At 41.5% G+C, this 16,518-nt stretch overlaps 1 protein-coding gene across 1 annotated transcript in view; it reads left to right on the plus strand.

Moving 5' to 3' along the window:
* Positions 1–16,518, plus strand: part of lrp1ba (low density lipoprotein receptor-related protein 1Ba) — a gene marked incomplete at its 5' end in the record, with an annotated part of 414,271 nt that overhangs the window by 287,740 nt on the left and 110,013 nt on the right. Inside the window, 4 exons of the mRNA XM_079807766.1 lie at positions 3,049–3,171; positions 13,837–13,956; positions 14,295–14,423; positions 15,888–16,010. Coding sequence (XP_079663892.1) covers positions 3,049–3,171; positions 13,837–13,956; positions 14,295–14,423; positions 15,888–16,010 — 495 coding nt within the window. The remainder of the gene's footprint in view (positions 1–3,048; positions 3,172–13,836; positions 13,957–14,294; positions 14,424–15,887; positions 16,011–16,518) is intronic.

The following is a 16,518-nucleotide window of genomic DNA, read 5'->3' on the forward strand; positions in this document are numbered from 1 at the left end:
TTACCTGGATGATCCACGGCTGTTTTTGTTGTATTTTGTGATGGTTGTTCATGAGTCTCTTGTTTGTCCTGAGCAGTTAAACTGTCCAGTGTTCTTCAGAAAAATCCGTTTTCCAGCATCTTTTGCATATTTGAACCCTCTCCAGCTGTGACTGTATGATTTTGCGATCCATCTTTTCACACTGAGGACAATTGAGGGACTCAAACACAACTATTAAAAAAGGTTCAAACATTCACTGATGCTCCAGAAGGAAACATGACGCATTAAGAGCCGGGGGTGAAAACTTTTGAACAGGACGAAGATGTCAATTTTTTCTTCTTTTGTTTAAATATCAAATGCTTTTCTTTTAGTACTGCCCTTCAGAAGCAAAAGAAGATACTTACATGTTTTCCGGAAGACAAATTAAAGGGGTACTTTATCGCTGGAAAGATTTATGTAGTAGAAATGTGAAATTATTTTAGAAGTTGGTGCCTTTTATGCTGCGTTCACACCAAACTTGAATGTTGAATCCACTCGCGCGTCCACAGCGAATTGGACGCGCGTATAAATCGAGCGTTTGAAGCTAAATAGACGCACGTTCAAGGCGCTCCAGGAGAAATATGTCATAAAACACCACTCTGCATTTTCATTAAAAATATATATTAAGCATTAATAGCCACACAAATGTGGTCCAGGCAACTCCTACATTATCTTCACTGCATGTATATTTAAATATCCTTAAAAAAATTAAGATATGAAACTTCTCTTTGCCCTCAAATTATAGCAATTTGACTATCTATAGCAATCTATAACAAATTATAGATTCATGACACCAAAGATCTACACAAGATGAACCACTACAGGACATCAGAGTCAGCGGCAAACGTCAGAAGGACTGGCCGAGGAAAGGCTGCTCTCGCCGGGGTTAATGAGCGCTGAGCGCCCGGTGATCACCTGGATCTCACAACTCCAAAAACACAAGATTTTTTTTTTTAAATAGGCGCTCTCTTTATAAATAAACCACAGATTTGAGCTTTAAACAACTACATTCTCACCTGAAAAAGTCTTAAAACCTCATTTTGTGACACAAAAGTTGTATTTTTTAATTATGCAGGGTTTCTCATCACATCACTTTACCACGTGACAGCAGCAAGCAGGCTCCTGATTGGTTAATTGACGGCAAAGTTAAAAATGTTCAACTCGGGCGTCAGACGCGAATTCGCTTCAAATGCGTGAATGCACAAAAAGCACCACTCGTGTGCAACGTGCATATCGCGCAAGGCGCTCAATTCACGTCCAATTCGCGCCATTTGCGCAAACTGGACACACGAATGAGGCTGAATCACGTCCACCTCCAGGCACGCGTCAACGCGCCTTTCCATTGACTTAACATTGAAATCACTCGCTCTTGGCGCTCTATTCGCGTTTAGTGTGAACGCAGCATTAGAAAAGCCAGAAAACGTATTTTTGCCTCATATGGATGAAAGACAACAACTCCCAGAATGCACTTGCGTCGCTGCCCTACGAGGCCACTCCCACCGGTTACATCACATGCCCACCGCGGCACCACCCACCATCGTGTTCATTTTTATAGTGATAAAATCATTTAGTTCAGTTAGAGAACAGACACTACAATTAAAAACTGAACGTGTCTGCTCAATACAGTACGAGCCGAACGAGAGTCTCATTCATCACGAGAGCAAACAGCTGACAGACAAGATGATCGCGGAAGATTTGGTTTCAAAGCGAAATGTAAAAGCGCCTATTTAAGTGAGTTTGTCATAGGTTGTTGTGTTTTTCTTTAAGAATAATAGGCTAATGAACCCACAATTCAAGCAAACCGCCCCCGAATTGGGGCTAATTCTAAACCAAAACTAAAATTAGCACGGCCGCTTTGTCGTTCATTCATTCATGCCTATGGAATCTTAACTGTCATAGGAATTCATTGAAAACACTCACGTTGCTCCGACCGCTCTGTTATCAATGCTCGAGCGGCCGTGCTCTAACTAACTAGCTCCTACTACTGGCTCTAGTCTCTAGCCTCTGGCCAAAAAAGCCTCCGATGACACAAAATTACGATATTTGCGTCATATCGGAGGCTTTTTTCCAGCCATAGAATACATAAATCTCTCGTCTCAGGGGGATATGAGGGGGGGAAGCATGATCATTCGAATATACTACCGGGTTTTTACTGATACAAAGCTTAATGCTAATCGCTGAAGTAACCCTTTAATTTACTTTGATCTTCAAAAAAAAATTCAGGACAGTACTAAATAAAAAATAACATGCATTTTGTGTGATCCCTCTGATTGTGTTAAAATTCACAGATTCTGCAAGGGATGTGTAAACGTTTGATCAAGACTGTATATAACATATTTTTTTATTTTGATTTTCAAATTTTAAAATGTCACCTTTGGATCTTGGATAATGATTAAACAAAGCATACAACATATAAAGGCATTTGAAAAGTACCGAATATAAATGATACCATGGTTTCCTAGACAGTTTTCATGTCTTTATACAGCAAAAGACAAATGTTTTAATAAAAATCAATGCCTTGGGACATAAAAGTTCCTGTAAACACCCATTTATGATTTCCAATCTTCTGTGTACAGTAGGAGCGTCCCTGGAGGTCTTGAAGGCAGAAATACACCATACATATGTGTTTGTTAGCTACAGTTGCTAGCCCTGATTCTCTGGGAATGTTTGCTCAATAAAAGTGTATGCTCTTTGAAAACTCAACCGCAGTGCAGTCTTCCAGAAATGAGTACAAACCTTTAAAAGAAATATGAAGACGTGCTGTGGTTTCTCCAAACAAGGTACACCGTTGCAGATGTTGCAGGTTTAAAATGGCCTCAGAAACCAAGCAAATATAAAACCATAGATAATAAATTGGATGGTTGAAGCTGAGATAGACATTCAGAGGTCGGACGATTGATTTGTTTACAGCATGCACATTCTTATGGTGGTGGTGAACCTAACCCTTTGGTGATATTAGGCAGGAATCACAGATGGTTTTCGACAGATTTCTCGAAACCCTCATCCTCTCTGTTTTGCCGTCCTTCCCAGCTACCTCAGCCCATATGTGTGAGGATGGCCATTTTGCATGTCCCAGTGGAAACTGCATCTCCAGCGTCTGGTTGTGCGACGGACAGAAAGACTGCGAGGATGGAGCCGATGAATTTCAATGCGGTGAGCGCACCTCTCTCATTTATCAACTGATCATGCCTGCCGGACACATTCTGCACTCTATAAGTCATCCTAATGAATATATTCACGTCTAAAGATTTGATCTATCTTCTAGTCACGTGCAACCATGTACATTAAAACATAAGTGCTATTTTACTCTATTGATCCACTTGTCACGGCTAGTATGTGGTAAGTGCTAAATGTGGGGGTTTAGCTGCTTGACGTTCCTGGCTTTACAGCGCTACAGTTATCAAAGTTTATTGTCTACTCTGTCTTATTATTTTATTAAATTACAGACAAATTACTGTAGAAGTCTGATAATGTGGTATCTTTTGTGTGGCTGCATTTTAATTGAGCTCATTTCCACCTGGTTTTTGAAACACCTAATAGACGCTTTTCCAATGTCGGGCCAGTGCAAGCTAGGGCTTTCAATGGGTTGAGTTGGGCTGGGTTAATAGCCTCGGACCTGTAGCACCAATCCCGTTTCTACCGTCTGGCCAGAAGCTGGTCCTACCAGACTCTCGTACATTTCATTTGTACAGAGAGTCTGGCCACTCTCCATTGACAAGTGTTAACTTCCTTGAAGGCGGGTACTCTGTTGAAGTTTAAAACTATTGGATCTGCCCAGAGCCAATCTTGATCTGCCATAACCAATCGTTAACTTTTGGTCGTGACGTATGTCATCTCAAACTAGCGCACGACATCAATGCCATCGTTCTCAGCCAGTCCCCTGGAGAAAACCAGAGAATATACCACAATCCCAGGCTAGAAGCTCCGCAGCACTTCACTAAAACCCGCCCGCAACTCGCCTCTCTGGAACAACGTCACACAAACCCATCATTTCACCAACAAATGGATTTTTTTCTCAGAAAACGAATCAGAAAGAAATCACTGGAAACTAGCGAGAACGTAAAACAAACATGACAAAAGCAGCCGTTTGTTGGCATTTTTGTAGTTTACTTAAAGATTTAAAACCCAAGCATTAATGTTTTACCACAGTTTTACAATAATACATGATACATTGATCATAATGACTCAAGATTTACCGTTATTTAACAAAAGAAAGAAGATATGTGAACTTATTCTGTCGCGTCTGTTAGTTTATTTGTAGTCACATGACAGTATGACTACATCACATTTAGAAAGAATGATAATTTCTGCAAATCTTGATGTGTGGAGTTAGCACTCTCTCCAGTGACAGTCCCAATACAGTTAGGCTATATTTTATGGAGCTCCCAAAAAACCTGCTTTATTTTATGACATATGCAGAGCTAAATATTTATATCAGACAGTCCGATATAAAGAGACGAGACGTACTGACAGATAAAATAAATACACGATTGAGATAGCCCAAATGATTTGTCTGGTTTCTTCAAGTGGTCGTATTTACCATGTTTACTATAGTAATGGTTAGCCCGCATAGTTTTTAGCTATTCGAGTCGAGTCTGCTGTTCGATTTGAGTCTGTTCGAGTCAAGTCTGTTCAAGTCAAGTCTGTTCGAGTCAAGCCTGCTCAAGTCACGTCTTTACGAGTCAAGCCTTTTCGAGTCAAGTCTGTTCGAGGCGAGTCTGTTCGAGGCGAGTCTGTTCGAGGCGAGTCTGTTCGAGGCGAGTCTGTTCGAGGCGAGTCTGTTCGAGGCGAGTCTGTTCGAGGCGAGTCTGTTCGAGGCGAGTCTGTTCGAGTCAAATCTGTTCGAGTCGAGTCTGTTCGAGTCGAGTCTGTTCGAGTCGAGTCTGTTCGAGTCGAGTCTGTTCGAGTCGAGTCTGTTCGAGTCGAGTCTGTTCGAGGCGAGTCTGTTCGAGTCGAGTCTGTTCGAGTCGAGTCAAGCCTGTTCGAGTCAAGCCTGTTTGAGTCAAGTCTGTTCGAGTTAAGTCTGTTCAAGTCGAGTCTGTTCGAGGCGAGTCTGTTCGAGTCGAGTCTGTTCGAGTCGAGTCAAGCCTGTTCGAGTCAAGCCTGTTTGAGTCAAGTCTGTTCGAGTTAAGTCTGTTCAAGTCGAGTCTGTTCGAGGCGAGTCTGCTCGAGTCAAATCTGTTTGAGTCGAGTCTGTTTGAGTCGAGTCTGTTTGAGTCGATTCTGTTCGAGTCGATTCTGTTCGAGGCGAGTCTGTTCAAGTCGAGTCTGTTCAAGTCGAGTCTGTTCGAGTCAAGCCTGTTCGAGGCGAGTCTGTTCAAGTCGAGTCTGTTCGAGGCGAGTCTGTTCGAGGCGAGTCTGTTCGATGCGAGTCTGTTCGAGTCAAGTCTGTTTGAGTCAAGCCTGTTCGAGTCAAGTCTGTTCGAGTCAAGTCTGTTCGAGTTAAGTCTGTTCGAGTCGAGTCTGTTCGAGGCGAGTCTGTTTGAGTCAAATCTGTTCGAGTCGAGTCTGTTCGAGTCGAGTCTGTTCGAGGCGAGTCTGTTCGAGTCGAGTCTGTTCGAGTCGAGTCTGTTCGAGTCAAGCCTGTTCGAGTCAAGTCTGTTAGAGTCAAGTCTGTTCGAGTCGAGTCTGTTCGAGGCGAGTCTGTTCGAGTCAAATCTGTTCGAGTCGAGTCTGTTCGAGTCGAGTCTGTTCGAGTCGAGTCTGTTCGAGTCGAGTCTGTTTTAGTCGAGTCTCTTTGAGTCGAGTCTGTTTGAGTCGAGTCTGTTCGAGTCGAGTCTGTTCGAGGCGAGTCTGTTCGAGTCAAGTCTGTTCGAGTCGAGTCTGTTCGAGTCGAGTCTGTTCGAGTCGAGTCTGTTCGAGTCGAGTCTGTTCGAGTCGAGTCTGTTCGAGTCGAGTCTGTTCGAGGCGAGTCTGTTTGAGTCGAATCTGTTTGAGTCGAATCTGTTCGAGTCGAGTCTGTTTGAGTCGAGTCTGTTTGAGTCGAGTCTGTTTGAGTCGAGTCTGTTTGAGTCGAGTCTGTTCGAGGCGAGTCTGTTCGAGTCGAGTCTGTTCGAGTCGAGTCTGTTCGAGGCGAGTCTGTTCGAGTCAAGTCTGTTCGAGTCGAGTCAAGCCTGTTCGAGTCAAGCCTGTTTGAGTCGAGTCTGTTCGAGTCGAGTGAAGCCTGTTCGAGTCAAGCCTGTTTGAGTCAAGTCTGTTCGAGTTAAGTCTGTTCGAGTCAAGTCTGTTCAAGTCGAGTCTGTTCGAGTCGAGTCTGTTCGAGGCGAGTCTGTTCGAGGCGAGTCTGTTCGAGTCAAATCTGTTTGAGTCGAGTCTGTTTGAGTCTAGTCTGTTCGAGTCGATTCTGTTCGAGTCGATTCTGTTCGAGGCGAGTCTGTTCGAGGCGAGTCTGTTCGAGTCGAGTCTGTTCGAGTCAAGCCTGTTCGAGTCAAGCCTGTTCGAGTCAAGTCTGTTCGAGTTAAGTCTGTTCGAGTCAAGTCTGTTCAAGTCGAGTCTGTTCGAGTCGAGTCTGTTCGAGGCGAGTCTGTTCGAGGCGAGTCTGTTCGAGTCAAATCTGTTTGAGTCGAGTCTGTTTGAGTCTAGTCTGTTCGAGTCGATTCTGTTCGAGTCGATTCTGTTCGAGGCGAGTCTGTTCAAGTCGAGTCTGTTCGAGTCGAGTCTGTTCGAGTCAAGCCTGTTCGAGTCAAGTCTGTTTGAGTCAAGCCTGTTAGAGTCAAGTCTGTTCGAGTCGAGTCTGTTCGAGGCGAGTCTGTTCGAGTCAAATCTGTTCGAGTCGAGTCTGTTCGAGTCGAGTCTGTTTGAGTCGAGTCTGTTTGAGTCGAGTCTGAGTCGAGTCTGTTCGAGGCGAGTCTGTTCGAGGCGAGTCTGTTCGAGTCGAGTCAAGCCTGTTCGAGTCAAGTCTGTTCGAGTCAAGTCTGTTTGAGTCAAGTCATTTTGAGTCAAGTCTGTTCGAGTCGAGTCTGTTCGAGTCTGTTCGAGGCGAGTCTGTTCGAGGTGAGTCTGTTTGAGTCAAATCTGTTTGAGTCGAGTCTGTTCGAGTCGAGTCTGTTCGAGTCGAGTCTGTTCGAGGCGAGTCTGTTCAAGTCGAGTCTGTTCGAGTCGAGTCTGTTCGAGTCAAGCCTGTTCGAGTCAAGTCTGTTTGAGTCAAGCCTGTTAGAGTCAAGTCTGTTCGAGTCAAGTCTGTTCGAGTCGAGTCTGTTCGTGTTGAGTCTGTTCGAGGCGAGTCCGTTCGAGTCAAATCTGTTCGAGTCGAGTCTGTTCGAGTCGAGTCTGTTCGAGTCGAGTCTGTTCGAGTCGAGTCTGTTCGAGTCGAGTCTGTTCGAGTCGATTCTGTTTGAGTCGAGTCTGTTTGAGTCGAGTCTGTTTTAGTCGAGTCTGTTTGAGTCGAGTCTGTTTGAGTCGAGTCTGTTTGAGTCGAGTCTGTTTGAGTCGAGTCTGTTTGAGTCGAGTCTGTTCGAGGCGAGTCTGTTCGAGTCGAGTCTGTTTGAGTCAAGCCTGTTAGAGTCGAGTCTGTTCGAGTCGAGTCTGTTCGAGTCAAATCTGTTCGAGTCGAGTCTGTTCGAGTTAAGTCTGTTCGAGGCGAGTCTGTTCGAGGCGAGTCTGTTCGAGTCAAATCTGTTCGAGTCGAGTCTGTTCGAGTCGAGTCTGTTCGAGTCGAGTCTGTTCGAGTCTGTTCGAGTCGAGTCTGTTTGAGTCGAGTCTGTTTTAGTCGAGTCTGTTTGAGTCGAGTCTGTTCGAGTCGAGTCAAGTCTGTTCGAGTTAAGTCTGTTCGAGGCGAGTCTGTTCGAGGCGAGTCTGTTCGAGTCAAATCTGTTTGAGTCGAGTCTGTTTGAGTCGAGTCTGTTTGAGTCGAGTCTGTTTGAGTCGAGTCTGTTTGAGTCGAGTCTGTTTGAGTCGAGTCGAGTCTGTTCGAGGCGAGTCTGTTCAAGTCGAGTCTGTTCGAGTCAAGTCTGTTCGAGTCAAGTCTGTTCGAGTCGAGTCTGTTCGAGGCGAGTCTGTTCGAGTCAAATTTGTTTGAGTCGAGTCTGTTCGAGTCGAGTCTGTTCGAGTCGAGTCTGTTCGAGTCGAGTCTGTTTGAGTCAAGTCTGTTTGAGGCGAGTCTGTTCGAGGCGAGTCTGTTCGAGTCGAGTCTGTTCGAGTCGAGTCAAGTCTGTTCGAGTTAAGTCTGTTCGAGGCGAGTCTGTTCGAGGCGAGTCTGTTCGAGTCAAATCTGTTCGAGTCGAGTCTGTTCAAGTCAATCCTGTTTGAGTCAAGTCTGTTCGAGTTGAGTCTGTTCGAGTCAATCCTGTTTGAGTCAAGTCTGTTTGAGTCGAGTCTGTTTGAGTCGAGTCTGTTTGAGTCGAGTCTATTCGAGTCGAGTCTGTTTGAGTCGAGTCTATTCGAGTCGAGTCTGTTCGAGTCGAGTCGGTTCGAGTCGAGTCTGTTCGGCTGTTCGAGTCAAGCCTGTTCGAGTCAAGCCTGCTCGAGTCAAGTCTGTTCGAGTCAAGCCTGTTCGAGTCAAGCCTGCTCGAGTTAAGTCTGTTCGAGTCAAACCTGTTCGAGTCTTTAAAGATTTAAAACCCAAGCATCGATGTTTTACTACAGTTTTACAATAATAAGTGATACATTGATCATAATAAGTCAAGATTTACCATTATTTCACAAAATAAATAATATATGTGTTCTTATTCAGTCGCGTCTGTTAGTTTATTTGTAGTCACATGACAGTATGACTACATCACATTTAGAAAGAATGATAATTTCTGTAAATCTTGATATGTGGAGTTAGCAGTCTCTCCAGTGACAGTCCCAATACAGTTATATTTTATGGATCTCTCAAAAAGCTCCCCAGAGCTAAATGTGGAAATCAGACAGTCCGATATAAAGAGACGAGACGTACTGATGGATAAAATAAAAACACGATTGTGATAGCCTATATGATTTGTCTGCTTTCTTCAAGTGGTCGTATTTACCATGTTTACTATAGTAATGGTTAGCCCGCATAGTTTTTAGCATTGCATATAAATATTTCTGTCTTATATGGTGATCAGAATCCACATCGGATTCACAAACAGAAGTTATTTTAAACACTCGCTTCTGTCTGAAAGTGAGTTTTGAGCTAAAATAATTTAAAAAGTCTTTTAATGCCCAACCGGAGCTGATCCGTCCCTTGCTTGTGTTCAAGTAGCGCACTACCCCATGGATCACCCCTCCTTGATCCACATTTAATACAATAGTGTCCGATGTAGAGACTGTCCTGCAAAACACCTCAATGGGCTTGCAGTGGGCCCTCAAGCCATGCCTTCTACATTCCTCTACCAGTTTGAGATAATTGGCCTTCTTGCACTCATGGGCCTCCTCTATTCGGTCTTCCCAAGGGACAGTAAGTTCCAACTTGGCCACTTGCTTGGAACATTCAGATGTTAAGACCATATCTGGCCTGAGTGTCGTCCTTGCAATGTTTTCCTGGAAACTTCAGCTGCTTCCCTAGGTCAACCTTCAGCTGCCAATCACAATATTGTGCCTTACTGGGAGCTGATGTTTGCTCTGTTGGATTGCGATGCAGATGGTGTCAGCTACTGCGTTCAGCACCTGGTCATGGAGCCACCTGTACCTCCCCTTAGGCTTTCGGGCAGTAGTTCATTTTAATGAAGCTCATTTCCTCCTCACTAATGGTGGCATTTTTCTCATAATTGCACGTTTATATGTGCCATTATGACTTTATATTTCAAAACGTAATTGCAACTTTTTTCAGAATTGCAACCTCACTATCTCGCAGTGGTGCTTTATATCTCACGATGTGACTTTATTTCTTGTAGTTATAATAGTATCACAGTTTGCTAATTTATACCTCTCCTTGTGACTTAATATTCCAAAATCTCTTGTTCTCTTTGTATGGGCGGTCAAAAACTATTTCAATGAAATTAATATTTTAGTTTGATGTTTTTTATTTAATATTTTGTATATGTAAGGGATTTTATAGTACTAAATTATATTTATGCTGTAGTTATAATCCATTTATTCACTTTTTGAGTATAGATCTGTGAAATTTCCGACTTAAACTGTCATAAATCTTGAATGCTTTAGAGCACAGACTTAAGTTTGATCTCTTTTCAAAGAAGACACATGGCAGAATATTGCTGAAGTGAAAAAAATTTAACTTAAAAAAAGTTACAGAATTTTACATTTATTGTTATGAAAAATGCACAAAAATACTATTTTCCATTTTTATATGAAATATATATTTTCAAAAACACTTTTTACTCTAAAACAGCAAGTCAATCAAAGCCATAAATCTAAATAATTTGTGTTCCAAATTTGAGCGGGATACCTCAAAAAATTAGCTTTCAGTAAAATTTTCTTTGGCCGCAGTACCAAAAGTTTCCCATTCATTTCCAATGGGTCACCTTTTTGTTTTGTGTTCACATAGCAAGTGCCTTTACCAAGTTTCGTACCATTCCGATTAAGTAAAAAAATTCAAAAAAAAAAAAAAAAACTAATACAACGTAAAACCGAAGAGCACCAGATGGTTAAAAGTCTGTTTGAGTCGAATCTGTTCTAGTTGAGTCTGTTCGAGTCGAATCTGTTCTAGTCGAGTCTGTTTGAGTCGAATCTGTTCGAGTCGTGTATGTTCGAGTAGAGTCTGTTCGAGTCAAATCTGTTCGAGTCGAGTCTGTTCGAGCCGAGTCTGTTCAAGTCGAGTCTGTTCGAGTTGAGTCTGTTCGAGCCGAGTCTGGTCGAGTCTGTTCGAGCCGAGTCTGGTCGAGTCTGTTTGAGTCAAGTATGTTCGAGTCAAGTCGAGTCTGTTTGAGTCAAGTCTGTTCGAGTCGAGTCTGTTCTAATCGAGTCGAATCTGTTGGAGTCGAGTCTGATGGAGTCTAGTCTGTTGGAGTCGAGGCTGTTGGAGTCAAGTCGTGTCTTTTCGAGTCGTGTCTTTTCGAGTCGTGTCTTTTTGAGTCAAGTCTTTTCGAGTCGAGTCTGTTCGTGTGGAGTCTGTTTGTGTGGAGTCTGTTCGTGTGGAGTCTGTTCGTGTGGAGTCTGTTCGTGTGGAGTCTGTTCGTGTGGAGTCTGTTCGTGTGGAGTCTGTTCGAGTCGAGTCTGTTCGAGTCGAGTCTGTTCGAGTCGAGTCTGTTCGTGTGGAGTCTGTTCTAATCGAGTCTGTTCGAGTCGAGTCTTGCCGAGACGAGTCTGTTCGAGTCGAGTCTGTTCGATTTGAGTCTGTTCGAGTCGAGTCGTGTCTTTTCGAGTCGAGTCTGTTCGAGTCTGTTCGAGTCTGTTCGAGTCGAGTCTGTTCGAGTCGAGTCTGTTTGAGTCGAGTCTGTTGAGTCGGGTCTGTTCGAGTCGAGTCTGAGACTCGAGTCTGTTCGAGTCGAGTCTGTTCGAGTCGAATCTGTTCCAGTCGAATCTGTTCGAGTCAAATCTGTTCGAGTCGAGTCTGTTCGAGCCGATTCTGTTCAAGTCGAGACTGTTCGAGTTGAGTCTGTTCGAGCCGAGTCTGGTCGAGTCGAGTCTGTTCGAGCCGAGTCTGGTCGAGTCGAGTCGAGTCTGTTTGAGTCAAGTCTGTTCGAGTCAAGTCGAGTCTGTTTGAGTCAAGTCTGTTCGAGTCGAGTCTGTTCTAATCGAGTCTGTTGGAGTCGAATCTGTTGGAGTCAAATCTGTTGGAGTCGAATCTGTTGGAGTCGAATCTGTTGGAGTCGAATCTGTTGGAGTCGAATCTGTTGGAGTCGAGTCTGTTGGAGTCGAGTCTGTTGGAGTCGAGTCTGTTGGAGTCGAGTCTGTTGGAGTCGAGTCTGTTGGAGTCGAGTCTGTTGGAGTCGAGTCTGTGAGTCTGTTGGAGTCGAGTCTGTTGGAGTCGAGTCTGTTGGAGTCGAGTCTGTTGGAGTCGAGTCTGTTGGAGTCGAGTCTGTTGGAGTCGAGTCTGTTGGAGTCGAGTCGTGTCTTTTCGAGTCAAGTCGTGTCTTTTCGAGTTGTGTCTTTTCGAGTCGTGTCTTTTCGAGTCGAGTCTGTTCGAGTCGAGTCTGTTCGAGTCGAGTCTGTTCGAGTCGAGTCTGTTCGTGTGGAGTCTGTTCGAGTCGAGTCTTTTCGAGTCGAGTCTGTTCGAGTCTGTTCGAGTCGAGTCTGTTCGAGTCGAGTCGTGTCTTTTCGAGTCGAGTCTGTTCGAGTCTGTTCGAGTCGAGTCTGTTGAGTCGAGTCTGTTCGAGTCGAGTCTGTTGAGTCGGGTCTGTTCGAGTCGAGTCTGAGACTCGAGTCTGTTCGAGTCTGTTCGAGTCGAGTCTGTTCGAGTCGAGTCTGTTCGAGTCAAGTCTGTGTTTAGTTTGGTCATGTTTGGATGTATGTTAGTTATTATTTAAATAAACTGCACTTGGATTCTGCAACTTGCCTCCAGTGGATCTTTGTTACAATGACCATAAATCTTACAGTGTGCCATTATTTTTCGTAATTGACAATTTTAGCCCAAAAAAATTCATCTCACAATTTGCTAATTTATATCTCCCATAGTGACTTTAATTCCCAAAATATTTGGGATAATAATTGCATCATTGTGACTATTTCTCATTATCACGACTTTATGTTCTGCAATTGTGACTTTATTTATTACAGTGTGGTTTTTTTTATCTCAAAATTACCTATTTTACATTTTACAGTAACACTTATAGTGTAAAATACTAAATCTCTTTATTTTCTTCTTTATAAATCTTAGTAAAAATGAGGGTGAAACACTGTAATTTTTTGAAGTTCATATCTACGTAAACCAACCCAGGACTTGTGCATTAGAAGAACTTTATAAATTGTATAACTTTAGGTAATGGATTATTCCATCCATGTCTTTTGAGCAGAACTTTAAGGTAGGAAGTTCTAGGAAGTTCTGCTTTCCTGCTGCGACCAATCATTGCTTTGCTTCTGTCCCGACCCCATGGCAGGAATCCATTTGGTTCTGCTTCAAAGCGTTGTATTCTGATCAAGAACTCTGATCTGCGAGTGAAGCTCCCTAGTAGCCAGCGCAACTCTGGACCGCGCTGCGCCCTCATAGTCACTGACCCAAAATCAGAAGTAATACGGATTTATTTCCGTGTCCTTGATCTTGACAAATGCGCCGGTGCTTTTTCACCTTTTGTTTTGGTTATTTGTTCTTTCGAGACTTCCCCTATGGCTGCTTTTGAAGAATCACCCTCATTTACCTATTCACCCTCTTCAGTTTCATTGTCTTCAGCCTTTTGGTGTCACACCTTTCTCTTTCTGACCTTGGTCTCTCTGTTTCAGCCCCCGGTGGCTTTGCCCACATATCACAAAATCGATGGCAAACGCAAGCAAACAAACTTTCAGACTGCTGATAGGGGCATATTTGCTCGCACCTTTCGTGGCTCGCGTGCGTATGCAAGCGGACAATTACTTTAAAAGTGCTTGCTAGCAGGATCGTCTTCCAAAGTTGAATCTCTAATCTCAACAAGGGCGAAGGGAGGTTTTAGAGGCGACCTTCTTCAGTTATTGCACTCAATTTGGCATTCACAGGCAACTATTGCATGGTCTCTTTCATTGTGCTTATTATAGGATACAAATGTTATTTTTCTTAGTTGTAATTAATGACAGGAATAATTCAAATTGGCATTATTTATTCACCCTCATGTCGTCCCAAACCTGTATGACTTTCTTTCTTCCCTTGACCACAACATAAAATATTTTGAAAAGAGCCGTTTCCAAAATCTCATATATTGTGTTCTATGGAAGAACTAAAGTCAAAGTGGTTTGATGACAGAATCGTCATTTTTGTTTGTACTGTTTCTTTAAATGTCATTACGGTCTCCTGCAGTTTGTTTTCAAAGTTCAAACTTTTCCCTCTAGATTCATCGTGCCTTTGGAATCAGTTCGCCTGCTCGAAAAACAAGTGCATCGCCAAACAATGGCTCTGTGACGGGGAGGACGACTGCGGTGACGGATTGGACGAAAGCGAGGAAATTTGCGGTAAAACGATGAAGCACGCATTTGCATTTAGGCCACACAATGAAAGGCTTCTTCTGAGGGGAAGGATATAAATCAACATGAAAGAGGTGGGAAGAAAAATTGGCCTGCGGTTTCATCATAGTTGCGAATTTATGGCCATGCTGTGCTTCTAACAAATGGGCTCTGAAAAAAAATTCTCAGGTTTCGCAAAGGTCAAACACAAGCAGATTGTTAAACAAGTTCTTAAGACAATTTACTTGGAGGATTTTTTTGAAAGATTGATGAATATTCATTAATGACACAGTGCAGCATGTTGGCTTGAGATTGAGATCTCTCTTTCTGATTCTCTCTCTCGGCAGGCTCTGCAACATGCGCCCCTGGCTTGTTCAGTTGCCCAGGATCGTACGCTTGTGTACCCAGGAACTGGTTATGCGACGGAGAGAGAGATTGTCCTGATGGCAGCGATGAACTAGCGGTAGCTGGCTGTGGTAATTTCAACCATGATATTTCCTCCAACAAAACCTTCAACTTCCTTGTACATTTCCTGTTTTTACCCCAAACCGCATTGCAGTAACATAACGGCTCCTTTTGGCAATACTAATACAGTTAGTAAGTGAATGTATCAGGTGAATACATGACATTACATTACATTTGATGAATTTATATTTCTTATATTTATGCATGAATGCTTGAATTTAGATTTGTTGACAACTTTAAAATGTTAAAATTTCTTTTAGGTCATATATTGTCTAAAATGTAATAAAGAAATAAATAAAACTAGTAAGAGCAATCCAGGCATTTTATTGGTAGTACCTTATTTAAAAGTATTTATTTATTTATTTATTTATTTATTTATTTATTTTAGGTCAAACATTGTTTTAATTATTTTACTATATTAATTAAATGTAAAAAATAGTAATAGCAATTCATGGATTTTATTGTTTATTTGTTTGTTTGTTTGTTTGTTTGTATGTTTCAGATCATACGTTGCTTTAACTATATTTTACTATATTTCTTAAATGTAAAAAACAGTAATAGCAATCAGGCATTTTATTGGTATTTATTGGTATTATTGGTATTTATTTATTGGTATTAATTGGTATTTATTTGTTTTGGGTTTTTTGTTTGTTTGTTTATTTGTTTGTTGGTTTGTTTGTTTGTTTTGGGTCATACATTGCTTTAATAATTTACTATATTTATTAAATGTAAAAAATAGTAATAGCAATTCATGGATTTTATTGTTTATTTGTTTGTTTGTATGTTTTAGGTCATACATTGCTTTAATTATTTTACTATATTTCTTAAATGTAAAAAATAGTAAAAGCAATCCAGCCATTTTATTTATTTGTTTGTTTATTTAGTTGTTTGCTTTGGGTCATACATTGCTTTAATCATTTTACTATATTTCTTGAATGGAAAAAAAAATAGTCATAGCAATCCAGACATTTTATTTATTTATTTTTTTGTTCTTATAGGTCAAACATTGTTTTAATTAATTTACTATATTTCTTAAATGTAAAAAATAGTAATACAATCCAGCCATTTTACTGTCATTTAATTGTTTGTTTGTTTGTTTGTTTGTTTTAGGTCATACAATGCTTTAAATATTTTACTATATTTCTTAAATTTATTTACTTACTTACTTACTTACTTACATGATACATAGTTTTTATCTTACTCTTTTTCTTAAATGTAAAAAAAGACATTTTATTTTTATTTCAAATTTCAAATTGTATATTTTGTTTTATATAATGCACACCAATTAACACCACTGTTGGATTTGAAGGTGCCAGATTTAGCTGAAGTGTCGTCTTATTATCTGCTGTCCTTGAGTTTTCTGACTCAAGCTAAATAATTGGGGATTTTAGACAAGTCTCAGTTGTCTATTATATCCTCATTGTATCTATTGTTATCCTAACTTCCTATCTGTTCCTGTTCCTCTGTCTAATAAGCTCCAAACAACACGTGCACTGAAAGCACATTCCAGTGCCGGAACCAGAACTGCGTCCTGCGGCGTTTTGTGTGTGACCATGACGACGACTGCGGAGACGGTTCTGACGAGTCTCTTGAATGCGGTAGGCAGCTCCTGTTTCTCGATTCATTAGTTTCTGCCGAAAATGGCCATCCCTTTGCGCCCTGTTTAATGTGGTGTAATTATGTTGGCACAACATTAATTGGACGTTTCGATGGTTGGAATGCATGCACAACTTAGTGTGCCATACCTCAGATCTAAGAATAAACACGCTAGCTCATAACAATTAACTGAAATATATCTGTTCAGTTTGTGTATTGTTAGATTAAAGATGAACCTCACAAACCTGTCCAGCTCACATTTCACTAGAAAATTAGAAGAGAAACAAAATTTTTGCATAAAATAAATTGTATAACTGTAATAGTATTTTTTTTTTCCTTTTAATTCATCGTAAAAGTGAGTTCAACAAATACTGTCATGATGTATTAATACAATATAAACGAAATAAAAATATGTATGTTTTATCTAATTTAGTAATAAGACTTTTATTGGGGGGAAAAAGTGCTTAGTTACCATAAAAATAATACCAAAATGCAACATTTCTATGGTCT

The sequence above is a fragment of the Gobio gobio genome, assembly GCF_949357685.1.
Source record: "Gobio gobio genome assembly, chromosome: 24".
NCBI lineage: Eukaryota > Metazoa > Chordata > Actinopteri > Cypriniformes > Gobionidae > Gobio > Gobio gobio.